Raw genomic sequence first — 27299 nt, forward strand, 5'->3', positions numbered from 1 at the left:
GGCTAGAGAGACATGTGCTGTAGCGGGATCCACATCCCGCTGAGAGCATCAATCACACCATCTTCTCCAAGAGGAAGCATACCGTTTGTGAGTGTTGGCCGACCAGACCTCGTTGATGAATTTATCAGCTTCTTTGAAAGGCTTGGGACTTTCCATCTGTCCCTGAAACCCGCCAAGCTACCAGAGGGAGTTGGCCCGACACTACTAATGGATGAGGGTTCCGTAGAGGGTCCAGCAACAGATTCTGTAGGCGTGGTAGAAGGATTGGGATTGCACAGAGCATTTCCAGGACTACTGGAAACCATGCCTGTGCCCTCCAGAGTGGAGTGATGAGAATCAGCTCCGCTCGATGACGTCTGGCTTGCGCCAGCACTCTGGGTATCATCATGAACGGAGGGAAGGCATAACACAGGTCTGTCGGCCACTCCTGAAGGAACGCATCCATGGCCAGAGCTTCCGGGTCCGGACCCCAGCTTTAAAAGCTGGGGATTTGCCTGTTTAGACGAGATGCAAACAGGTCTATGTGGCAGGGACCCCAAAGATTGTTCAAGTTCTGGAACACTTAGGGATGGGGAAACATCCTTTACCACGCGGATTTTACTCCGCAAGGCTTTTACAACACCTCCCTTACAACCCAAGTCGTAACCACGACTTGCGCTGGAGGGCGCTAGAGGATTAAGAATAGTATATTTACTATTCCAACACCTTCCCTAGTGTCCACGGGGACTGGTGTTAGAAAAGTAAATTATACTATTCTCAATCCGCGCCCCCAACGCAAGTCTTGGTAACGACTTGCGTTGTAAGGGACACGTTGTAAAAGCACGCGTTGTGACGTTACGCGTCGTACCGTCATACATCCCTTAGGGATGTAGCATCCAATCGCTGACATCCCGTGAGTGACGGGAGTACCAATCTGCCACCTCGTTGCTGTGGCCCGGAAGATACTCCGCCACTATTGAAATTCTGTTCTGGAGGCAAAAGTGCCAGAAGTCCTTGGAAATCTCTGCCAGCATCCGGGACTTCGTGCTGCCCAATTTGTTCACATACCATACCGCTGAGATGTTGCCCACCCGGAGAAGGATACAAGAATCTGTTTTCTGTGGTGGCAAACAGCGGATCGCAGTTGAACCAACCCAAGAGTTCCAGGCAGTTGATATCTAATGTAAGCTCTTCTGGCGACCAATGGCCACCCGTGGATAACTTACCGCAATGGGCTCCCCAACCCCACCGGCTGGCATCGGATTCGATTACTATATCCCGGTTCGATCCGAAGAGGGCTCGGCCGTTCCAAGCCTCCATGTGGTTTAACCATGATAACATCTCGAGCCTCACCTCCTCTGAGAGGGGAATCAATTCCGAGTAACTGAGGCCTTTTTGGAGATGTCATATTTTTAGCTGAGGAAGGCCCCGGTAGTGAAGGGGGCCCGGGAAAATTGCTTGGATTGAGGAAGCTAGTAAGCCCACTATCCGGGCCACTGATCTCAAAGACACCATCTGCTTGTGAAGTGTCGACCTCATTTCCCTCTTGATGGATCTGATCTTTTGCATCGGTAACAGTCGCTGGCAAGTCAGGGAGTTCACAAGAAAACCCTGGAACTCGATCGATTGAGACGGGGTGCGCATTGACTTCCATTGATTCACAATGAACCCGAGACTCTGTAAGAGATTGATTGTCCATTCGAGATGTAAGATGGATAGTTGGGGACAGTTCGCCATTATGGTGATGTCGTCCAAATAGACGATCAGCCGCACTCCTCGCGCCCTCAGAGATTCTACTACCGAACGGAGGAATTTCGTGAAGCACCACGGTGCTGACGATAGGCCGAACGGGAGCACCCTGAACTCGTAGCAGATCCTCTGCCAAAGAAACTTCAGGAAACGTCCATGAGGAGTGAAGATAGGAATGGATAAATATGCGTCCTTCAGGTCCAGACGGATCATCCAGCCCCCCTCTCGGAGGAGGTCGCACAGCAGATGGATGCCCTCCATCTTGAAGTGACGGTAGACTATCCATGCATTGAAAACTTTTAAGTTTAAGACTAGTCTGGATCCACCCCCTTTCTTGTCCACTAGGAAAACATTGCTGCAAAATCCCCAAGGGTGGAGAGTCGAAACTACAATGGCCCCTTTCTGAAGTAGGGAGTCTATTTCTGCGGTGATAAAAATCTGATCGCTTTGGGAAAAAGACATCTGTAGAGGGTGTCTGTCTTGGGAAGGGTGATCATACAGTTATAACTTGTACCTCTGCACGGTTTCCAAGATCCATGCATCTTGAGAGATCATGCACTAGTTGTTTAGGAAAAACATCACTCTGCCCCCCAAGATTACCTCCGAACAGGGAATCAGTCTCACTTGTAGGTCTGGAATCTTGTTGTCCGCCTGAATTGCCTCCAAATCTGTCTCTGGGGAATCTATTCTTGGAGCGTCGTGTGTGGTAGGAGGAGCTGTTATTTGAGTTGTTATATGAGTTGGGATCCTGATAACCTCCTCGTTGACGACCGCGAGGGGTGCCTTGATTATAACCCCTGCCGAAAACCTGGTGGAATGCCCGTCTGAGGGACCCTTGGGCTTTGTATAGACCGCTGAACGTGGCCACAAATTTGGTCAATTCCTTGAGGAACGGCTGTCCGAAAAGCAAGCCCTGGGCCACTGGACCCGATTCAGACGATGAGAGTTATGCCAATTTGGGGTCCAACTTTAACAAAATAGAGCATCAACGTTCTGAAGACAGTGCACAGTTGGCATTTCCAAGCTGGCACACAGTCCTCTGGGCCCAACCGATGAGTTTTTCCGGGTCAATCACCAGCCTGGACTCCTTGGCTCTAAAGCCTAACTCAAGAATCTTCGTCAGCGGGCCGGTCATGTCCAACAATTTATCTTGACATGACCACCAAGATCTATCAAGACCCTTCTTGGGACCCTTCCAATTCTTCTTGAGGTAGGTAAGCAAGGAGGGGTCAACCTCAGGAGTTTCAGCCACCTTGCCAGCTAAATCGGGTCTAGGGCATTCTGACCGAAGTCATGCCCGTACATCCTTATTGAAGGATTGGCGCAGATGATACTGGGCATAATCAGCCACCTCCTGGGGGGTAGCCAGGCAGAAGAATTGGAGTGAATAATTTCGGTGGGTTACAAATTGAGTACCTTAGGAGCCGAAGACTCCGTTGTATGTCTCTCCTTCCTTGCTTTTTTGGCAGGTCTAGGAGCTTCTTCCTGATTGGTGGAGGGGTCGTAGGAGGTATCTTGGTCATCATCCTGTGGGATTTCTGTAATAGTCTCCTTACTGGTGAGGTGGAGTTCTCCTGCTCGTCCATAGACTTCGCAAGTCTGGTGAAATCCGCAGTTTGCAGGTTCTTAACCCCCATTCCCCCAGACCTAGGGCGATTGCCGGAGGTGGGGAGCCAGCCTTGTTGATTGGCGTATGAGCACAGATGAAATTTGAGGGGTTCTATGGCTTTCACCAAAGCTCTGTTAACAGAATGTTGGACTCCTGCGTCCAGGGCCTCAACAAGGTCTTGCTCCATAGACCCTGAGGGTTCTTCTTCGTAGTGATAGTCCTCTTGATAATAGTACTCAGCCATATCGACACACTAGATGTGTAGCTTCGAAGACCCCAGGAGGACTGTCTGTGAAATGCTCGGGGAGAAACCCAGGTGGCACAGATATATATAGTTATAGAAGTCAGGGGGAGTGGCAAGAACCCCAGGCAAGCTCATTGCAATCCTAAAAGGATGTAAGTAAATTTTGTAAGATGTAGAGGGAGGAAAGCTTGCCCAAAAGCCACTCTAGGCAGAGCCTTTGCAATATTATACAGCCCCAAACACTGTGATGTAAGTGTAAGGCGTCTGGGGAGCACAACAAGCTGATTTTAGCAGACAGCGCTATGAAAATCGGGGTCAGGAGCACGAAAAACGCTGCTCCGGCGTTCACTTAAGCCCTAGTAATGGATTCAGGGCAAATATGACTGCCGTGTATGCGAGGAACTGGCCGCTCGCTGAAAATAAAGAGAGGACTGTGTGTCAAGAGAGATGCGCGTCCTCACTCCCCGGCACCTCCAGCTCCACTACGTGGCACCCGATCAGCTGCGATAACGCTCATATGAGGCCCGCCGGATGCCTTACTGAAACGGACATCTAATGCGGGCACTAAGTGGCACACAGCGTCGGGCGGCAATTCTCAGGCACGTCCGCAAATACCAACGGTAAGCCCCAATTATGCGCAACACAAGGCAGGATCTAAGCAAGATATTATCTTAAATACAGTCGATATAGCAACGCAACGATTACATATCACAATAGCAATCTTTATAATCATTAAACACAATAGCAATCTTTATAAGCTTTAATTAGTATACAATGATAAGAGCACTTAACTGGCTACGGAGCTGCAAAGAAAGAGGACACTGTTCCGATGGATGGACCTTTTATAGGCAGAGACTCCATGGTTGTGCATGTGAGCCACACAGTGTTCATGGGTATTGTAGTTTTGTTACTAAGTTTTCATTGGCTGCTGAGTATTTCAGTAAAGAAATAGAGAAGCATAATCGGAGCCTCCGGTCCTGACATAGAATCCCTTTTCACCCTATCTCATATCACATGAGATAGAAACAGGACTGTAATGAAAGGAAGAGAGCCCTCAGTATAGGACTTTGCTTCTTAGATTAGTTTGGCTTTAAAGTGATGGTTTTCTCCTTGCATTAACATATAAAAAATCCACACCTATTGGCCTTGTCAATGTTTGTATATGCTTTGGGGTTGCTAATAAAGAGGAATGTAAACATTAACAGTGGTGATCAGGGAGGGGACCTAAATCAAACAGGAGACTGCTCTAATGCCTTTACATTAAGTAGATCGAGTTAATGACAGGTCATGAAGATATCTTGAGAAGCTTGTTATGCCGAGTTTGAACAACTGTACTGTATATTAAAAAGTAAAAGACAACTTTATGACTTCAGGAATCTTTGAAATCCATTTTCCACAACTTTCGGATACGCTGGAAGTTCGAAATTCCTGTGCATCTTTATTGTAACCATAATGTATGCGGAAAAACAGCACTTGAGACTGCCGAGTACTGACAGATAAAGGAACAAAGGCATAAGAAGGAAATGATTTGTCCAAGATCATGCAATTTGGTCAAGTAGGAGAATTAATATTGCCGTACATGGCGGCTTTTTCAAGGATTGTAACGACCCCACACTCTTCAATTTAGTGAGTAGATTGTGAGAGCGGGTGCTGTTCGCATGGGGTAGTATTCAACATGCATTTCTTATCACATATATTCTCAAGGACTTCTCATCTTTGCAAAAACTGGAGCAGCAGAACTTACTGAGAAAGTTATTGCTTGAGAGCACACGATTTGGGCACATTTTGAAGGCTGGATTAAAAACCATAGGCCATATGTATCAAGCCTTTTTCCTGTTTGCAAACAGGCAGATTCTTAGAATTGGAAAAAGCCTTTTAGGATGTATAATTCCAAAAGGCCATCGCAAAATAGAGAATTGCAAAATTTGCAATTCTCTATTTTGCGAATGCCATTAAGGAATTGCAAATTGCGATTCCTTAAAGCACCAGAAATTTGCTATTTGGCCTTCCGGAATTGCAAATTACCACCAAGTTCAAGTTGGTGGTAATTTGCAAGTCTCTTTAAAAAAAAGCACTTTTTTGATTTTTTAAAAGTGCCATATGTCACACATACATGCCCTTAGGGCATGTATGTGCACAACAGGGGTATTTCAGGGGTACAACAGGGTGTCTTTTTGGAACCCTTGCAACCTTGAAATTGCATTCCCTGTTTGCGATTCTCTAATTGGTAATCGCAAATTGAGAATACCTTCCCATTCATTCCTATGGGCCTCCTAGCCCATAGGAATGAATGGGAACGTATTCCTTAATTGCAAATCTCAATTTGCGATTCGCAAATAAGGAATATGTAGGATTTGCAAAAAAAATTAGCAAATCCTACATACATTGTATTTTGCGATTCTCTAATTGTGATTCGCTAAAAATCGTAATTTTGAGAATCGCAAAACTCTTTTTTGATACATATGGCCCCAAGTCTTCTAGTTCCACAGTTTCCAACTTGCAAACTTTTATTTCTATCATTTTGCACCCTTCAGACCAAATGAAAACTGTTTTTGCACACCAGGAGGACTGTACCAGCTCTTCAGAAATATCCTCCTACAACTGCACAGAGAATATGCCATGTCATATTTATGTGACATGTTTTCTAGCCCTATATGGGAACACCATGTACACAGGTTTGGGCCACCTTACAAAAATCTCATCTAACTCCGCTAAATAAATGCTGGCCAGAATGCCCGGATACCTCATTCAATAAGGAACAATATGACCACAGCTGCATAAAGTTCAAACCATTCAGGACATCCTCCAACTAACCACCAATGAGGAAGAGGAAGCCATTCTTTGCCTTATGGTCTATTATCCGCAGTTGATTGTTTGATTTAGCAGAGTGGCCACTTCGACTGTCTTGCTACTAAAGGGACACATGGCAAATATACAAGGATCCATCGATGTGGCAAACACTCTTTGAGACTTAAAGCAGGTCTTTCGCTGGAACCCATAGTAATGGCACCTTTTATTCTACAAATCAATGACTCCACGAATTGCCTGCTGTGCCATTGCCTTACATGTTGAGTAGAATACAGCTGATTTTACACCTCAGTGGTGGAGAAGCAAGTACTAGTCTGTAACTGGGCCATTGATTGACTGCATTACTACTTGCCAGAAAGTAATTAAACCTGGATTATTGAGTATGCACCGTTGATTTGGAAGGGCACTCACAAAAACAAACGCTTGCTGTCGCTACAGCGTTACTCGCCCAAAAGCCTTACCATATGGTAGAGAATCATCACAAGACTATGCTGCACCGCATTGTGGATGTCTGCCTGAGTTTGGAGCTGAAGTATTCCTTCTGGCAATACACACACCCTACAATAATGAGAGGAGACACAGAGATAGCACATTTGGTGCTGTCCAAAAGGTGATGAGTACTTGCACTTTAGCAGATTCAGATTCCATTCACTACAGCAGGAACTAGATCCCGGTAGGAGATCCGTACTTACCCTACAGTCACAGACAAATCTCTATACTACAGCAGCAGGTGTTTCACAACAAAAGCACACTAGCTGAGCTCAAGCTCTTATTACACAACAGAAACCCCCATAAACTGCGGGCTCATTTACAATACTTTACCGTAGGGCAGCACCGCAAGTCTTCCTGCTGTACCGCCCTACAGCAAAAGAAAAGGGCAGGAATGCACTGTATCTATCAAATACAGCACGTTCCTGTCCTCTTTCATTTGCACTGGCGCTCAATCGGCTGCCATGCGACAACACAGGCACTCTTGCACCATGGTCTGCGGTGCAGGGATGATTGTTTTTGTACAGGAAGGGACACCTTGCACAAAAACACTTAATGGAGGCGATTTCCTGTTTCTATGTGTGCTGCCAAATGCAGCAAACATAGAAAGACAGAAAAGCGAGGAGAAACAATGTTATTTTTCCTTGAAGCGCCTCCCCTATGCCTTGTTGTAAATCTGGTAATGTGTTAAATGCCATGGTTGTTACGTGGGAACACCCACCGTAACGCCTATTGCACGCCTCCCTATTGTAGTGTGAGGCAACGCAGCAACTTGTGCTGTGTTGCCTAACTCTTTATCTACACATCCATGAAAAGCCACGCAGGGTGGCTTTGCGTGGCCTTGTAGATATGGCTACACCCTGTGCAACACAGGAACATCACAAAAAGTGACTTTTCGTCAGCACACAGGGCTTGTAAATGAGCCCCTGAGTGTCTGCTCCCATTTTATATATAGGTAAATATGTGTAGTATGGCAGGATCAGTGTGCATGCACATATTTTGCCACTGGTACTGTTAGAATCCTTGCATTCCTGCTGAGTGTGGGTGCAAAACATTTTGCTAGCCCAAATTGAATAGCCAGTAATTTGTGATTAACTATAATGCACACGTTTCTTGCTTTTACAGAGAAGGAGAGCAACCACAATGGCCTTCACTCCGAGAGAACATTGGCAGCCAACATTTGGGTCACTCCAAAGAGTGAGCGCTTCCTGACTCAACCGGCTTCCACTCACTCATGGGTTACAAGCAATGCAGGCATCGCTGAAAAGGAGGCTACCGTTATAATCCCTTCCTCAGACAGCGCCATTCGAGGTAAAGATCCTATGCTGCCTCTGTTATACTGTGTACTGTGTACATGTCTTTCTTATATCATCTCACTGTAAGGCTAGGAAGATTGCAGCTCTTAATTTCTATAGGGCCCAGTCCAGCTACTATTGGCTTTAAGCTGCGAGTGCTATAAGTGAAAGATGCTTTTCCGCAACTGAGATCATGCCATCAGGTAATCCCGAAGGATAACGTATTTATTTATGCTGCTAGTGCCCTGTGTGAGGGCCATCTATGAAGATCCTCTTCACATATATGAGCTCACATGCTGACTTTTGGCCCGACGTCGAGAACCGCCTGAATTGAACAGTCGTAGCACCTCTTCTTGCATCCACGCCCAATTAGTGAAGACCCTGCCAACTGCAGTTTGGGTAACTGAGCCTGCTGCACAAGTCTCTTTGAAGGTGAGGACACTCACCTGTGCTTTGGGACAGGCATTAGATGTTGCCCACTGTTGATGTGATTACATGACCTACATGGCTAAGAGTCCTGTTGAGCTGTCAATATTGTTCTTCCCCTCTCCAGATCATTGCCAGAACAGGAAGCGCAGTGGTGCTCCATAAAGAATGTATCTGCATGCTGCGATTTTGTACCCATACATGCATGCAAGAAACACATAATCAAATACCATGCGGATGATATATTGCCCCTTAAAGATGCTAAACATATCCAAAGTTTCTTCAACCTGCACAGCAAAACTCTGCATACCATACATCCAGCATTGAACACAACCAGAACTTACATCCACTCATAGCATAGCAATTCGTCAAAACCAATGAATGAACCAATAGCATCCTCTCCTGCAACCAACACAGGTCCAAGACCCACACAGTAAGCAATGTGACATTCCCCCAAAGCATTAAACACAGATGCAAAGCCCACCTACTAGGCACAGAATTCAGCCCACATAGGTTATAAAACCATGCATAACACACATACCTCCTCAGGTCCCACTAGAATGTGCCTGTGCAAACAATCTCATGCCCCATCTTGTTTTGTTTGCAGCAACCACAGCACCAATTGGCAACTAACTGGCAACTTAATACTATCAACAGAACAAGCAAGTGCTTATCCTCCTGCAATCTACATTGCATATGTCTTGCCTATCATCAGTCTTCCTCATCAAAGGCTCGTGTGTTTACACAACCAATGACCAAAAAATGCCTCTGAAGGCGTTGCTCCATCCTTCATACCTATGCCAGTTAATAGAACACGTCTGCATGATCAAAAGCATCATTACGTCAAGTATGGACTGGTCCATGTGCCGTGAAAAGACAGTATATGTTGCTCGTGGCTGCCCAAAAAAGTTGTCCCGACTAGGGATGCCTTGGAACTCGTACCGAGGAGATATTTGTGTCCCTCTTCAGCAACTAGACTTAGACAACCTGCTTTCACCATGATTTGTCCTGACTGTGTGTAATGTGAATGATTATTGCTGTATTCTGTCATGCCTAATCTAAATATTGAACTGTTGCTCTTATCGCTTGTATGCAGATGACTGTTAAATAAAAATATATATATTTTTTAAAACATCATTATGCTTGTCCTGCAGGTTAACTTGGGCATTTGTCTGTCTTTCTTGGCCTTGGTGATGTGTGCAATATTAGAAACTACTCTATGGGAAGGGAATTACCCTGTCTCTCTGTATTATAAGACCTAATTTCACATTGGAGGCTGGCACCATGGCCAATACTACTCTATTAACACTAGCATAACTCCTTCTCAAAGTACTCCCAGGAGCCACCCTCATACCTCCCATTTTGGGTTTTGGCACCACTTCTGCTGCTTGAAGTGGAGGAGTAAATCAAAATGGAGGAAGCCACCAATTAAATACTGTAAATTGATATAAGCAATCAGGGATGTGTAATATACCTATTCAACGGTAATTGACATTTACAGCCATTCATTCATTCTCTTACCCTGTTTGACTTTCAGTTGCCAGGAAGGTAGAGACTCCCTCCGCCTCCCACATCGATACAATGCCGGCCAGGCAGCACCGAGCTATAGTTAAGAAAGGTGAAACTACATCTTCTGCGGCTTCTAGGCAATCCCCAGAGAGCACCAATACAGGCATTTCTGAAACAAATGGTGGAGTTTCCAGGTCTACTCATGGTAAGTATCATTTTGTTGCTTACACACCAATGTTTCAAATTACTTTGGTTCAAAGGAGAGGGGGGAGCAAATAGCAACCCATTAATAGCCAGTAACATATGATCAATTAAGACATCCTTATACAAATATGTCCATTTTTACTGTCAGATTCAGGTCCCTGCTCCATACTTTCACACAACTCAAAAAGATGCAGAATCAGTGAAATCACTGAAAAAGGTGGTTGTGTGGGAGATGGTGTCCATAGGGGGGTGTGCGGGTCGTAACCCAGGCGGCTTTCTGTTTAACACATAACGAAAATCGTTGATTACATAATGGGCAGTGAGTTTGACTTAGCATTTCTTATGAAAACTTGTGTCTAAGTTGAATTTCTGTTCCCGCTCCTTCACTTAGTACAAAAACTGCAAATGAATTAGTACTGATAGCGAAGGACGACCTTCTGTCAGCTGGTACACTGCTAGGGTCAGGCCTTGTGTATTCCTTACACTGGAATCATAAAACTGTGCATCTAATTCTAGTGTATTGCCAATCTGGTTCTGGCCTGGCAAAAATATCATCACTTTATGGATTCCATGTTTAATTCACCCATCAACTGTTACTGTGCTTGGGAAGTCAAAATTATGGATTGAAAATCCCTTGGGAACTGGCAAGACCGTCTGCTCCACGCTTAGCACAGCTGGTCCAGAACTACAATCAATACTACCTACTCATAAGGCCGGCCACCTTCCTGACCCTATTCCTATCACAGACAGCTTCGCCTATATTTTTTCCTCTCTCGCGCCACTGTTTCCCCTTAAATAGGTCTACCTATCTCCCTCTCTTATGCCCTCCTTTCCATTGTGTGCCTATCTTTGTTCCTCTTTCCCCATTATAATGTCTTTTCCACGTTCAGTCTCTGCCTCTCTTTCTTCCACTATGCTTGCCTCTGCGTTTTTCAAATGTCCACCAGTTTCTCCACATGCCTCAGTCTCTGCCTCACTCTGTTTTCCACTTCATCTTTCTTTCTCTGCCTCTGTTTGTCTTTTTCACTGCCTGTCTCTATTTTTTCCACAGTCTCTCTGTTTCTCATTCTTTTCTACAACTTGTCTATGCCTCTGTCTGTGCTTCAGCATCTCTGTGTTTTTACTGTGCCTGTGTGAGGAAATGGGGTATATCCCATGGTGTGGTAGTGCAACCTCACTGTGTAATACACTCACCAACCACTTTAGGACTCTTAAGTTTTGTTTGTCAAACCTTTAGCTCAACCTTGGGTATATCTGGCTATGAGCAGCAAGGCATACACAAAGGAACAAGTGCAAAGCATTTAAACAGTACAAAAACAACTGAAGAAGAAATACACAAGACACTGAAGGAATCCAACACCAATTTCTACAAATGTATTTTTATGTATTATTAGACACCACAATGAAAATCATCCACTGGAGGGTTGTGGAGGTATAGGTTTCACAAGGTACAGTAAATATGCACTTTTTACCCAAGTGAGAACAAGCAATCGCAAATTCAATGAATTTGAGGCTTAGAGACTTTTTGAGCAAAAACTTTTGGCTAGTTGTATTACAGTCTGTTAGAGTTACTTTTGGTGACCAACTCTGATAGAGAGCCAGTCAGGGGGACCAGCAAAGTCCACAGAAACAGTTACCTCAGAAGGTGAAGCAGTCTTCAGTCAGTTCCCGGCATTGGAAGGAGTTCTGATGCAAGTGATACAGGATGCTGAAGACGCTCAAGGATGCTATGAATGAGATGAAGTCGACAAGGGTATTCCTGCGGCTACTCCTTGGTCCACGGAGGGGGTGAGCTGGTCCTGGCAATGGGGTCAATGTGCCTTGAAGTTCTCTCGGTCCTGGCAGAAGTCCAGTCACCACTGGACTACCACTCTCCGTGTATTGCGGTAAAAGTCAAATCCTTCCCTGCGTGGTAACTTGTCTTTTGGGTGACCAAACTCCACTCCAATGACTCTCCTGTATCCAGTGGACTCAGGTGCAACTTTGAGCGCCAGGTCCTAGTCTCTGGTGCTGCATGGTGGCAGTTGGTAGCAGTGTGGAGAATGTGCACTACCAACTCAAGGTATGGATCACGTTTATTCCAGTGCATTCAATGCCGACCTTGGTAGTATAACACACTAAAACACACTAATTAGGTCTTCTCCTTATCCCAAGGCATTAGGAATTCCATGCCCACCTCAACACTCAACACGTGTTCTTCGATTAATTTGAAGAACCAGTGAGTTAATTCTGGGCATCATATACCTAGGTATGTTTTTTAACGAGCGCATTGAACACATACTTACCCTGAATTCTCTTACTGCAGGCTGTCCGTTTAATTCCTTGTCCTGAAGAAGACCTGTTATGACAATCCCCCATTAATGCTCCTGTCAGGGTCGAAATGTTGACAGTTTTATCTGTCCATACTTCAATAGGTCTCCTAGCTTACAAATCAATGTGGAATAATTCCTGAGCCTGAGATACTTATGATATATTATGAAATTGGACCTTTTTTCAAAATATTTTCACTTGTAAATATGTCCATTGCTTATGTTGTCACTTACATGTACAATACACCGATTTTGTTGCTTAGTCACTTTATTCACCATGTCACTGTAAATCATTGTCACGTGCGGCACTCCATTAACTGAATTACTAGACAGCCTGTTCTCCTGGTAAGTTTGTATTGTGAACCAAAAAAAAAACCTATTTTGAATCTTTGAAAGTTTAAGTAAAATACTCCCCCTTATTTTAAAATCATGAATGACTTTGCTATTGTATTTGTGCTTTAGCGCCGTCCTAAATGTATTACTTTACTTAAATGCTTAAAACTACAAGGAAATTGCACCACCCGACAGAACCAATTGTGGTTTGTAGTATACATGCCTAGGTTCTGAGGGATACTTGGTTACCCCTTTGCTTTGTATTTATACCAACTTCCCCCAGCAGGCTTCTTCACCTCTTGTGGCCCTGTGCTGTGTACAGGAGGTCAGCCAACTGACCCTTGGAGTCTCTTGCTTTGGCTGGGCTCCAGAGATTACTTCTCTATGAGTTGGACACAGCAAGCACAGTCCCTCTCCTTTGCTAGCCACCAGATTGAACAGGTGCAGCCCATGCCGCTGCAGCCTCTGCTTGCTGATTCCTCAGTGCAGCAAGGTAGACCTTTTTCAGTCCTTCTTCCAGTTCATGTGAGATCTGGGTTCTGGGTGCCAGGGGTGCCTTTTTATGCTCAGAAAGTGCCCTCGGGTAGACACAGTTAGTAGCCAATGGGCTACTAGGTTCCCTCCTTCCCGATAGCCACCCCAGGAAGTGTGGCATCTGGCTAGCTTAGGATGCACCATTATGTCCACTCTAAATATGGCAGAACTCCTCTCCTGGCGTCCAGTGCTCCATAGACCAACCCAGTGGTGTGTCTACCAAGAAGTCTACTTGCACCTGGAAAAGACGTTGATAGCTGGCTTCCCCTTCCCCTTCCCTGGTGCTAGCCTGTCTACCACAACAATTAAGCAGCCCCTCTCCCAAGTGTTTCCATTTTTTCCCTTCAAAGGTGGCTTCTCCTTTGTTGCTTGCCTTTTGGGCCAACACCCATGTGACTTCCTGCGAGAGAGACAGATAACACCTCTCTTTTAGTAGTCATTAGCACGTCTCCCCAGGAGGGAAGAAATTTGTCTTCAGGACAGTCCCTGTGTACAACAGTAAACTGGCATTGAAATTGTTGCACTACTAAAGTGGCAACTTCTAAAATGGCACTTTGCCCATCAGTGACATTAAATTGTATTTAACGATGGAATCAGGTGTATGAGCTGTTTCTTTTGATACCTTACAATACTAACTTTACTAGTCCCATTTCAGAAGTTAGCAGGGCTGAGATGTCAACCTGTAACTTTGTACTTGCAATTGGGGCTACTAGCTTTTCAACAGTAAAAACAACAATTTAGAGTTATTACTGTTGGAACATAAAAAAGCCAATAGATCTTGCCTCTGCGAAAGCTATTGGCTTTGTCAATATGTTTTAGCCATGTTGTACACCATTGTGGCTGCTGTGCAGCTTGGCTAAACCTTAGTGGCGTGGTGTGGGAGGGGGTAGAATGGAGTTGGGTAGGTTGGGTAGAATAGAATGGGATAGATTAGAGTAGCTTGGAGTGGGGTAGACTGGGGTGGCGTGGACGGGGTTGGTTGGTTTAGAGTAGCGTGCAGTGGGGTAGATTGGGGTAGCATGGAGTGGGGTAGATGGGTTTAGAGTAGACGGGGGATAATTGAGGTAGCGTGGATGGGGTAAATTGGAATAGAGTGGTGTGGGTAGATTGTAGTGGTATATATTGGGGTAGAGTTAGGTAGACTGGAGTAGGGTAAATTGGGATAGATTGTAGGGGTGTAGAGTGGGGTAGATTGAGTGGAGAATAGTGGGATTGATTGGAGTGGAGTGGAGTAGATTGGATTGGAATTAGGTGTGTAGATTGGAGTGAAGTGGGGTAGATGTTGGTGTATTGGGTAGAGAGGAGTAGATTTGGGAGGAATGCAGTAGATAGGAGTGTATAAGGTCGAGGTAGATTGGGGCAGGTTGGAATGAGGTATGTTGGGGTAGATTGGGATGGGTAGATTAGGGAAGAGTCGGGTGGGGTGGAGTGGGTCAGACTGGAGTAAAGTGGAGTGCTTGGAGAGGGGTAGATTGGGTGGGGTAGATTGGAGTGGAGTAGGGGAGGTTGGAGTGGGGTGAAGTGGGGTGGAGTGGAGTAGATTGGAGTGGAGTAAATTGGACTAGACTGGAGTTGGTTAGATTGAGTTGGTGTGGGTTACTTTGGAGTAGAGTGTGGTAGATTGGAGTGGAATAGACTTGAGTGAAGTGGAGTGGGGTAGATTGAGGTAGAGTGAAACACAGTAGATTGGGGTAGAGTGCGGGGCTAGATTGGAGTGGGTAGAGTGGGTGGATAGGAGTAGGTTAGAGTGGAGTGAGGTAGATTGAGATAGAATTGAGTGGGGTATATTGGAGTGAAGTAGAGTGGGGTTGGATTAGGATGAAGTGGGGTACATTGGAGTGAAATAGATTGGATGGATTAGAGTATGGTAGTTTGGAATGGTAGATTGGGGTGGAATGGGGTAGATTGGAGTGGAATGGAGTAGATTGGAGTGTAGTGGGGTATATTGGACTGGAGTGGGGTAGTTTGGGTTGTGATACATTTGAGTGGAATGGTGTGGAGTGTAGGGGTGTAGAGTGGACGGTTGTGGATTGGAGTGGCGAGTCGTGTCGTAGAGTGCCTTACAGTGGAGTGATGGTATCATGGCGTGGAGTGGCATGCCATAGAGTGGAAGGGAATAGAGTGCGCAGAGTGTTTTAGAATGAAGTGGTGTAGAGTGTTGTAGTGAGGAGTAGTGTAAAGTGGAGTGGTGTAGTGTGGAGTATGCATTGTTTGATAGCGCACTTACAGACAGCACATTTCCAATTGAAAATCCCATTACATTTGCACAGACATATAGTTTTACTGTGCCCAAATGATAATGTGTGGAAATGTCATCACTTAGTGTATTGATTTGTTTTGATTGTATTAAAATATTTGTTTTCACCAAACTTCAGAATTACAAAGAAAAATGTGCTTCATTTCTACTGTTCTCATTCTGATTTATTCTGAAATATCAGCACAGTTCATTTTTGTTGTGTGCTATAAAAGATAACACCCTCCGGCCCGCCCTCTCACGTGGGTACTCAGCAGGATGGATTGTCACATCATTTCGCTCACTTTGAAGTCAATGAAAGAAAAGTAAACACCAAGATCCCTCGGAATGCAAAGCCTGACATTTGACCTCTGTCTTTGAATGCACAGCAAATGAGAGAAGAGAAGAGCAAGAATTACAGGCCTGTTTACAGATAGTGAGTACTTGGAAGGATACAGTAAACAAGGAATGCTCACGAGAGAGATAAAGTCAATCTGGATAGCCTAAAGCAACAAGCAAATGACAAGCCAGCTAGGAAAAATGCACTCTACAGAGTTGCTCTAAAAAGAAAAAAATATGCCCCCAAAGTGCGAGTAGTGTAAGGATACAAGTACTTGGGCCATGCTCTAGGGGAGCATCACATGCAAGAAGAGTGAAGGGCCGACCTCAGATCTGACCAGCAAGATGCAAGCAATTCAGAGTGGCTTTGAAGTAATAGGAGGGCTCCAAGCCCACTAACAGTAAACAAAATGTCTTGCAGAGACAGCGCATGCACTGTCTATGCGATACCTAAAAAAGGATGTTTTGGGACTGTGCCATTACCTTAAATGGCAAAGTCAAGTTAGCGGTTTTAAACGGCCCTTCCAATCTGTAGTGGCAGACTGGGAGCAATGTTTTACCTTGTCGTACTTGTGGTGTAACAACAAGTGCTGCAGTTCATGAGAGACACTTCAACGTACAGGCCCTAGGTGCACCTGATACCATATACTAGGGACTTACAGGTACGTTGAGTCAGTGGCTGCTAGCAGGGAACAGGGGTGGCGGACAGGGGGGAGAAAGAAAAACACTAACCTCTTCGGCCCGCCGTGTCTCTCCTCCGCTTCCCTGCCAATGTCCCAGAACGGAAGCAGGAACTGGTAGCACACACAGGCTCCCTCCCCTAAGCCAATCACAATGCTGCAATGCAGTGATGTAATTGGTCTCAGTGCCATGGTTCAGCGCTCAGACTGGGAATGGGATCCTAGGCATGTTCCTCACCAGGCTGTGTAAGGCAGCCCCAATGGGGAACCTGCGAAGTCCAAAATGGACGGCCAAACAGTCATGCACACTTAGAGTGTGCCCACCACTCCTCCCCCTGTGACCCCAGCCTGACCCAGCCCTAACCCAGCCCTGCAGCTACCAAAAATAAAATGATAATAACAAAGTTAATTTCATTTTTTTTTCCACTGGTTTGAAAGTAGCGGGGGACGCTCTTCACCCTTAGCAGAGAAGCTGTCCCTGTGTTGAGCTATGCCAATTGGGGGCACGCTAATTAAACATACTCCCTTTTAAGGGTCAGAACACATGCACTGAGTGGTGTATAGCATGGCTCTGGGTATTCAGAGCCATTACACCAGTACCTAGTAGTCAAAATGGGGGCAAAAGTGAGGGTAAACCTGCAACAAACCTGCGTCCTTACAGCCTGTCTGTGCCACTGTCTCTTTTCTGCTTAGCTCTCTCTCTCTTCCACCGCCTCTCTCCATGCCCCAGTCTCTGCCTTTCCCTTTAGCTTTCATTTGTGGCCCTTGCACAGCCTGCCAGAAGCAAAACAAATCACAGAAACATTTCCAAGCAAGTGAACAAAATTCATGTGGAACGACCTCATGTTGCACAAACCAAAACATGCTGGGGTTAGTACCAACTAGAAGAAAGTCCTCTTTTCAAAATCCAGGGGCTATTTATATTGTTTACTGTAACTCAGGCATCCAACGACCATAGGGCTCAAAGGTACGGTGTCCAACTGGCATGGGTGCAAATTCAGGACAGTCAGTGTAAAAATTCAGGACAACTGGTCAAAATTTAGGACAAAAATTCAGGACAGAAGGTCAAAATTCATGACAAAAATTTGGGACAAAACATACGTTTTACAGACATATCAGAAGAGGTTGCACAATAGTATATAAGTAAATAGACGTCCAAAATAAGTACAAGTCAAAATATGTTTATGTAAGGTTGAGACAATCGTGCACTTCACAGTTTTTCAGTATGCGCGCAGCTTTGCAAAGCAACATCAGGCGCTTTCTGCAATCAAGATTTGTGCAGGAGAAGGCACACCACAAGCTGTCACTATAATAGGGCCCATTGTCATTCTATCTGTGATAATCGTCTGCACTCTCAGAATGACAATGGGCCGGTCCACAGTCTTTGCGAGGTCCGGGAGGGCCTGCTGCAGGCAGCCTCAGTCTACATATTAAAAGATAAGTGCTAGAGGCCCCGAGTGGAAACTTTTGAACTCATGGGGCCTCTTGCAGGGGGAGCAGCATACCTTCCTGAAATTCCCTAATTTGATTTTAGTATGATGTCTGTAAGGGACCCCAAATTATGGACGCCTTACAGACATCATACTAAAATAACGGACGGTCCGTGAAATTTACAGATGGTTGGTCACCCTACTCAAAGGGCTTCAGCCCTTTCCCCTTGTTGTCGTCTGTGTCAGCCCCGGCTGAGACAGCTTACCCACACACACAGACAGTGCTTGAGCTGCTGTAGACTGGCTGGTCTGGCTTCCATCTTATTACAGCCGTACGAGTTCTTCACAAGTCTTTAAAAGTCCATTTACTTGTTAACGAGGCACTGTTGGTTTTTCAACCCTTCTTAGAGCCTCTGCATCTCCACTCTGCCTATTGCTGGAAGAATCCCTCCGGGACATTTTTATTAGCCGCTCCCGAAATTTGGCTCTAGTTACACCTCTGCTGTAACTGCATAGTCACTTCAGGGCCACAGGACCCCCCGCCCCAACATATACAACATCCCGCAAATAACACACAGACACAAGTGTTAAGATTGGGAAAAATTGCTGCAGGTTTATTATTACATACAACATTATGTAATCACTGTGGGTTATCTTACGGACGATCAAAGGGCAGGCCGCATTCTCGCCACCTGCCCGCCTGTTGAGCCAATCAGCACAGGGGCGAACCACCCAACTGCTGCACCATTATGGTAATAAAACTACACACGCCCCTTGCGGGGCGTATCTAGGCAAACCCCCGGTTGCACAGGCCCACAACCGCCCGAAGGACTACTGGGGCGCCGACACGAGTTCCTGGACCTCCCATGAGGTTCCAGGTTAGGCTCTGGCACCCCTATGTGCCCGCTGAAGTACATTGTTGCACCTCTCAGCTTCCGGATCGCCCTGTAACTCCGCCTGCAACGAAAAAGGAACACATTAAAAACTCCCTTATGAGCGCCTCCCCCAAGCAGACACTCAGGGTAAGAGGTAGGGAGGGAAAAGAGTGTCCCCCGACGTGGAGCGCGCAACGTCCGGAGCGGCAAAGAGGCCTGAGATATGGCGAGAGGGAGAGATATACCCCCCTCTCTCTGCCTGCCGCCCCCGGACATGCGTCACTGACCCGCCCACATCCCACAGAGCAACGCCTGCCCTGGGGAGGAGAGGCTGACCTTATTCCGGGACGGGGGCAGCCCTACGCGACTAAGGGCCCGCCCTCCTGATGGCCACAGGGTGGCCTCGGGCAGGCGCATAGTCACTTCAGGGCCACAGGACCCCCCGCCCCAACATATACAACATCCCGCAAATAACACACAGACACAAGTGTTAAGATTGGGAAAAATTGCTGCAGGTTTATTATTACATACAACATTATGTAATCACGGTGGGTTATCTTACGGACGATCAAAGGGCAGGCCGCATTCTCGCCACCTGCCCGCCTGTTGAGCCAATCAGCACAGTGGCGAACCACCCAACTGCTGCACCATTATGGTAATAAAACTACACACGCCCCTTGCGGGGCGTATCTAGGCAAACCCCCGGTTGCACAGGCCCACAACTGCCCGAAGGACTACTGGGGCGCCGACACGAGTTCCTGGACCTCCCATGAGGTTCCAGGTTAGGCTCTGGCACCCCTATGTGCCCGCTGAAGTACATTGTTGCACCTCTCAGCTTCCGGATCGCCCTGTAACTCCGCCACAGCCCGGCCGGCGGCCACCGTCGCCGTCCGGGCCCCCCACCACTTCGCTTTATAGGGAAACCTGCAACCCTTGCTCTGCAGAGCATTTTGTCGGTCCAAAGAACAAGACCAAAACGACATGTGAGCGGTGGACCCTTTCCACCTAAAAGCGACCTGATCCTAGACATGAAAATTACATGCCTGAAGTAAACCAGGCCCCCACTGCCCCTAATCAGCAGATGCCCCGGGTCTTTTTAATGCTTCGCAACCATACTGTAACCATACTCGGTTACCTGAAGTCATACTTCCAGGTGAATGACAAAGTGATGAGGAGGGGCCCCTACTACTGAAGGTGCTTCGAATCGAACAATAGGCGTTCCAGCACATGCCCTGCAACTCAACCACACCCTTCACACAAGCATTAGCAGGCTAAACCCAGCAAGTTACAAAGCAGGCTAAACCCAGCAAGTTACAAAGCAGGCTAAACCCAGCAAGTTACAACTCCTGCTGAACGCCGTTCTCCGCATAACATGGAGAAAGTGTGCTTACAATGACGCTTGTGCAGCTATACACGAAAGCGCACAGGGGCATTGAAGGGATAAATACATATTACACTAATACCTGGGCGATGACTTTGCATATGCCAATACTGGATTGAACAGGGTATTAACAGCAGGCATCACCTGCCCTCTCGGATTTAGTCCGGACGCAGCTTAGGCCACGCTACCTGTAGGTAGCTTGTCTGTAAGAATTACTTAAGACCACCACCATGGGATTGCTGGGACAGAACCAAGTGCCCCCTAAGATCCCGACCTGCAACATGACCGCCCGCTGACACCACAAGCCCACTGAAGCTAGTCAGCAAATACCCCAGGGAACAAATCCCTCTACAGCAATAGTGTAGACCATCCCAGGTTCTAGAGGTAATACCCCTGGAAGGGCCCAAGAGATGAGGGGACCTCACCTGCTGATATCGCTCCCTGATCAACCATAGTAGAACCAGCACATGACACTGATACCCACCACACACCGTCGCCCAAAGCATCAGCAGACTACACCAATAATGTACTACCACTGCTGAAATGCTGTGCACAAATTACAACTGTAAACTGTCCTTTGTGTACACATGAGCAACTATCCTCAAGCAAAGTACAGCGGGCTACTTTAAGTGCTCGGTGCAAAATAGTATAGCTTGAGTGGAGGACTCACATTAGGTAAACAGCCGATAACACATGCCCCCTGGAAGCCGGCGACTGCTTAGACCCTGCTGCCAACAATAAATAGCTGGTCTAAAAAAGTTGGCTGACAACCCCCGCCAAGGGATAATAAGCTGAACCCAGGAGTTCCACCTGTGAACTAATCAGCATATGCCCCCGGGCAGAATCCCTCTACTGCAATAGTGAAAACTATCCCAAGTGCGTGAAGGAGGAGGGCAGAGAAAGTATCCCTGCCCAAAGGCCGAGGCAGTAGCCCAAAATCTTCTAGCCGGCCAAGGCCACTCAAGCTGACATAGGACTGAGTAGATCCTACGCAGTGCGCACTCTATTTACATGAGACTGAAAGGGAGAGCTATCCCTCTGTCTAAGAAGTTGCGCAGCACCCTAATCTATACCCTAGGAGAACCAGCGCATGCCACTGAGACCCAACACTCATTTTACGCAAGGCATCAGCAGACTGCACCCAGAAACGTACAACTTCTGCAGAGGTGCAGTACTCCAACTTCAACTGACTACTGTGCTTAGTGTAGGCTAGCGCTACTAGTACAAGCAAAGTACTGATGGTTATTACAGTGCACGAAGCTTAATTTAGTGTACGCTAGAGCTACTAATACAAGCAAAGTACTGATGACTATTACAGTGCACGAAGCTTAATTTAGTAACTTGCGTGGTGCACTTCCATTTTATATACAGGAATGCAAAGGTAAACAGCTGGTAACACGTGCCCCCCAGGAACCAGGGGGGCCGCTTCGACCATGTTACTTCAAGAATATCTTATCTATAAAAGTTGCCTAACCCCTCGCGCATATGGGAAAATAAGCTGGAACAAGGAGCTCCCCCTATTGGCGATAAGAAACCGCGGGTCAACTTCTCACCTTGGGAGGTGCACCAGGGAACTAAAGAATTCACAGGTACATTACGAAGCTGTCCCCATGCAAGCTAGGGGAGGAAACGAACAAACAAGGGGGGGGGGGTTGGAGTACCAGATAGACAATCTGAGTTTCCAAAACAGCTGCCACTTCACTTCTTGCACAATACAATAGAGCGTTTTCTATGTGCCCACTTTCCAGGTATACTGTGGCAAGGGCTTGCGTGCCTACAACGCCTGCTGCATAAGTAAATTGACGGCGTAGGCCTACAAACTAACCAACAAGATGTCCCCTTACTTACATTTCTAGTAATTCTACTTGCCTCGGGTGTGGAAGAGTCTTCCCAGTGAGATCTAGTTGAGAGGGAGTCTGACAACTTGTCAAGTGGTCTCCTACCAGTGTAATAACTCGAAGTGATCTGCCAATGTAATAACTCGAAGTGACATACGCTTATTAGTAACCTCATGCAACCGCTAAGTGCGACAAAGCAACGATTGGTTACCAGACCAACACCGGTGGCACTAGCGCCTGCGTAACCATTCGCTCCTGGGTAGGCCTGTCTACCAGCAGGTAGGGTTGGGACCACCTGTGGCCCCGGAACCTCTTGGAGAGGTGGCCCACATTCCTGGCCAAAAACACGTGAAAACCAGCCACAGGCTGTTCTCACTGGGCTCATCCATAAGATGTGTTCGATACCTATCAAATGTTTAATGCACAAACTGTATGAAGCTACATCTAGGCTGTGCTAAAATAGGATAATTAGGAAAATGATAGGTCCGCACACCCCACAAGCAGGACACAAAAGAAACAATATACTTAGAGTGTAGTTCCCGGGAGTGCCTGCCCTACACTGTATGCAAAACTACCCAAATTAGGCGCTAGACCCATGAAAAGTGACTGAAGATAACACCTTTGTCACCTGCCTCCACGCTGGTGTGGCCTACGTGCCTTCCGTGACGGCGGATGCCGCACTATCATGATTAGAGGGAAAGGTTAGATGTAGTACACTAATAACGCTCCAAATGGCCTTAAAATTGCGCAAGAGCAGTTGTCCCTACCCATGCGTGTACACTGAGCGCGCAACTACGCGCCTCTCAAGGAACGAGCAGGCATACCTGAGCAGCCATATCATACGTTATGTGTACACTGGTGGCCTGAACTTCTGCACGCCCCTTGTGCCAGCAAACGGTTGTGTGTACATAATGTCCACACTATGCAGTAGCATTTGTTCGGCCGGTGTATCGCACCTGTCCTATGAATGAATACCGAATCACGTGTACGTACTGATCACCTCATGCAAGGATAGCATATCGCTAGTCTGAATCACACCACGCTTAGTCCCGGCACACCGATGTATGTACACATTAGCCACATCCTGCAGATCTAACTTGGTGCTTGCCTGATGCCCCATACCTCTCTTGCACCGGGGCACCCAGTTACCTGTACACATGGCGGTATCAAGCAGAGTACACTGGCAGATGTTCTGGTGTACCACACCCCCCTCAAGCAAGTACTCAGGCCCATGTACATATAGCGGAAACATCTTCTCATATCTGCCGGCACACAGGTGCATGTACCTGTGAGTATATATTACAACTAGAGTACGTGTGAACTATGCACTAGTGGTGCTGTACCCTGCACATTCGTAAAGACAGCAACCTCAGCCTGAGTCTGGACTGCCAATAAAATACCAGAGGAAGTAGACCCTAAAAGAATGACCACAGAATTGCTCCGAAGTGATTCACAGCCGTCAAGAGCACTCGGGTGCAATTCTCTTGCAGGGGCTGTAATCCGCCACGTTTACTGATGGTCACCAAAAGTATTTTTCCATACAGGAGCGCTGGGCCTATCATACTTCCGCGACCTCAAACAAACTTTAAAATCGGAATTACTGGTGTACATCTAAAAGATGAGGATACCAACCAAGATTATTACCCATTTCTAAATTGACACTGCTACAGATGCGCCATACTTGTCGAAAAATATGATGCCATCGACAAACAAATATGTGGTACACATTGGAAGAGTATATCAATGGTATGCCAGTGAGCCGTGCTAGTGCGCTCCTTAACACGAGGGCTCGTAATAATGGGATCAAACTAATACTCTGTAAAGCTGGGGGTATGCAAAATATTCAGTGTACAGGATAGGTCATAGAGACTGAAAGTATTAAATTATTCAAACTAGAAGCAGGGATCAAAAGAAAAGGATCGCTTTCAATGTATAATTATATAAAGAACCACTTGCACCCTCCATCGCAGACAGTGTACCCGTTCTGCTACATCGATAACGTTTGAAGGCTCGTGCACCCACGCCTGTTCCTGGAGACTTGAAAGGGAGGCACGACCGATATGGGGTGACAGTTCCAAGGAGTGACAGGTATTAAGGTTAGCACTGTCACAGCAGACCCTCCCAATAAACATCAGCAGCGCTCCGTCGTCCCTCACTCAAAGTCGTATTGTGCCTTTCTTTAAAATTGCTTGTCATTTTCAAAACACAAGTACATGGGAACAATAACCAGGGAAAGTTTTCAACAAACCGGTATTACCACTTCCAATAATTCTGCACTCGGTCTCGACACATTAGCGCAAAGCATATTAAACCACCCAAGTGCTCACGGAACGGTACTAAGGACTCCCTGTTGATTAACAATAATTCATTACATTAAATCATAAACAGATATATGGGTGTCATCACATTAGATCATAAACCGATATAGGAGTACCTAGTGTACTTAGGAACTCGATGACAATGCCCTGGAGCAGCAAAATTTGGCGAAACGCCATGCCAAATGGAGAACGCCAAACATATACTGAAGCCTAATTGACGCCCCTAAATACAGTTTTGCCCAGGCTCGCGAGTACTGACCCTCAACCCCGCAATACTCTGCTCTAACTTACGTGTGACGAGCGGTCACCCAGAGATGCGAGGAACATGACACACACTGAAGCGTGGGGCACGGCCTTGCGCCCAACTAGGAGCAGGCCGACGTGGGAAGCCAAATGCCTGGGGGGGGGGGGGGGTAACATGCCTCGGCCCTGACAGAATTATCCAGCATGTGAATCAGCGCGCGTGCCACTACGCCACATCCACACCAGGTAAGGGCAGAAAACAAAAACCGCTTTGACCACCAGTTCAGACTATACAGACCATGAGGGCGGCCCCCCATTAAGCAGCCCGCATATATCACAAGAATAGCGGCAAACGGCAGCTCCGCGACGACAGAAAGAGAAGGCCGCGTTCGACGTCTGTTTTTTTAAAAATTGTTTTACCCCACCGTCCTTCATAATTTAGTGTGGGGTCCTCCTAAAATTTGTTCCCGCGTTCGTACGCCAACACCCACATGCGCCGGGCCAGGAAAATGGCCACACCCTGCCGCCATAAATTGCGAAACATGCTGCCCAGGCAGCTGGCCGCTCACAGCTGCCAATACCCACGTGCGCCAGCGATTAAGAAACATGCCGACCTTGTAAATACTACCCCGGACGCCATTACCCTCGTGCGCCGGACAGGGACACGCACACTGCCTACGTAATTGGCCACACAGATGCCAATACCAAAATGCCCGGACCATTAATGTCCCCCACGAACGAAGCGGAGGCCATATCCTGTCGAAAGCATCGAGCAAAACAAAACAAGAATGCAGTAAATTGAATGTCATCTACCTCAAGGCAAGTATGACCCTTCCTCAATCAAGTACGGGGACTGATAAGCCCTATGCCACCAACTCTCGGTGAGGAGACCCCGTCTACATGCGGCGCAGGGAGGGGGCAGACTGACATGTATTCCAGGATGTATTACAATGCATCAATTCCGACGAAATGTAATGTGAAACCTACATTTCTGATGGATCGTGGAAATCTATTATGACACCCGTTAATTCAAAGAAGATGAAAATAGAATGGCATACATGCGCCCTTTTATGCCTGCAACGCAAACCTTCTAATGCTAGTGAAAACCCGCGCGCCCCAAGGGAGGGTTCGAACCCTCGACTCCGTGCTTGCAAGATGCACACTGTTCCACTGCGCTAACCCGAGCTGCACAAGATTTACGATGCCAGTCGGATGTTGACAGCACAAAAGTTTAACTTCCTAAAACACGAAATGCAGAGGGATGCGGGGGCAGCAGGATCCCTCTCTAACTGACCATGCTTGAAGGGGAATAATTGACTTTATCTTTCAAAAGGAAGTTCCTAAAACCGCAAATTCACATGAAACAGTTCGTATTCCCCGCTTACAGAGCGGGAGCAGCCCTTCACCCCCAGCTGCACCCCCGGGACAGAACATGGGCAAAACACAATCGAAAGCCTGTTTGTTTTTCCCCAACCTAACTTAGCCAGCACCCTTCGAACCTGCGCCACCAGAGGCAGACGGCATTGCCACTGAGCTATAGCTCCCTGGTGATAGCGCTTAGAACACTGCCTGGAGCTCCGGCGGACAGCTAGTGAAGGCCAACGCTCCCCTCATTCAACCGCTTTTGCCATGCAAAACTATCTGCCAGAGTGTATAGCACCAACAAGACCCGGAGGCATGAAATCACAAGTTTAGATAGGCACGGGGTTATGTGACTTGGCCAGAATCACACGATGTTGAGACACATTGCCGAGGCTCGAACCGGCTCCTTAGATTAGAGATCGACCGACAGGCTATCTCCTTCGCAATCAAACCCTCGTGAGATACATTTATAACGGACGCCTCTACCACTAGCCGACCAACTCCCCAACTGTGGCGGGAGCGTTGGGAGAGTTCCGTAATTTCAAACCGCTCCCTACCAATTGCTCCTCACTTCGCCCAGGCCAGACCAAGGCCGCGCGTCTCTATGCTCGGGGCAGGCCGCGCTGGAACAGATACTATGCCCACACAGCCATGCCCCGGGACTCATGAAAAACACGACGCCAAACTCAGTACACGAGGCATGTCCAGCGGGGGCAAATACCCAAGCCTCAACACCTACACCTCGCTGTACCACCACCTTAACCCGTGAGCCACCAATACACTGGGAGCGCCCCAGACACCTGGACTCACCGTACAAACACCGACACAGCTAGACCAACGGCGCGACGCAGCACAACAAAGGAGACCCGTTACTGCAAAAGAGTGTCCCCCGACGTGGAGCGCGCAACGTCCGGAGCGGCAAAGAGGCCTGAGATATGGCGAGAGGGAGAGATATACCCCCCTCTCCCTGCCTGCCGCCCCCGGACGTGCGTCACTGACCCGCCCACATCCCACAGAGCAACGCCTGCCCTGGGGAGGAGAGGCTGACCTTATTCCGGGACGGGGGCAGCCCTACGCGTCTAAGGGCCCGCCCTCCTGATGGCCACAGGGTG

The 27299-nt window shown here is 47.2% G+C and overlaps 1 protein-coding gene across 6 annotated transcripts in view; it reads left to right on the top strand.

The window, feature by feature from the left end:
• LOC144755825 (myosin light chain kinase, smooth muscle-like) overlaps window positions 1–27299 on the top strand; it is a 730231-nt gene that overhangs the window by 533649 nt on the left and 169283 nt on the right. For all 6 annotated transcript variants that reach the window (XM_078645121.1, XM_078645117.1, XM_078645120.1 and 3 more), the window contains 2 exons: window positions 8004–8189; window positions 10137–10313. In XM_078645121.1, coding sequence (XP_078501247.1) covers window positions 8004–8189; window positions 10137–10313 — 363 coding nt within the window. The remainder of the gene's footprint in view (window positions 1–8003; window positions 8190–10136; window positions 10314–27299) is intronic.

This window comes from Lissotriton helveticus, chromosome 5_1 (assembly GCF_964261635.1).
Source record: "Lissotriton helveticus chromosome 5_1, aLisHel1.1, whole genome shotgun sequence".
Taxonomy (NCBI): Eukaryota; Metazoa; Chordata; class Amphibia; order Caudata; family Salamandridae; genus Lissotriton; species Lissotriton helveticus.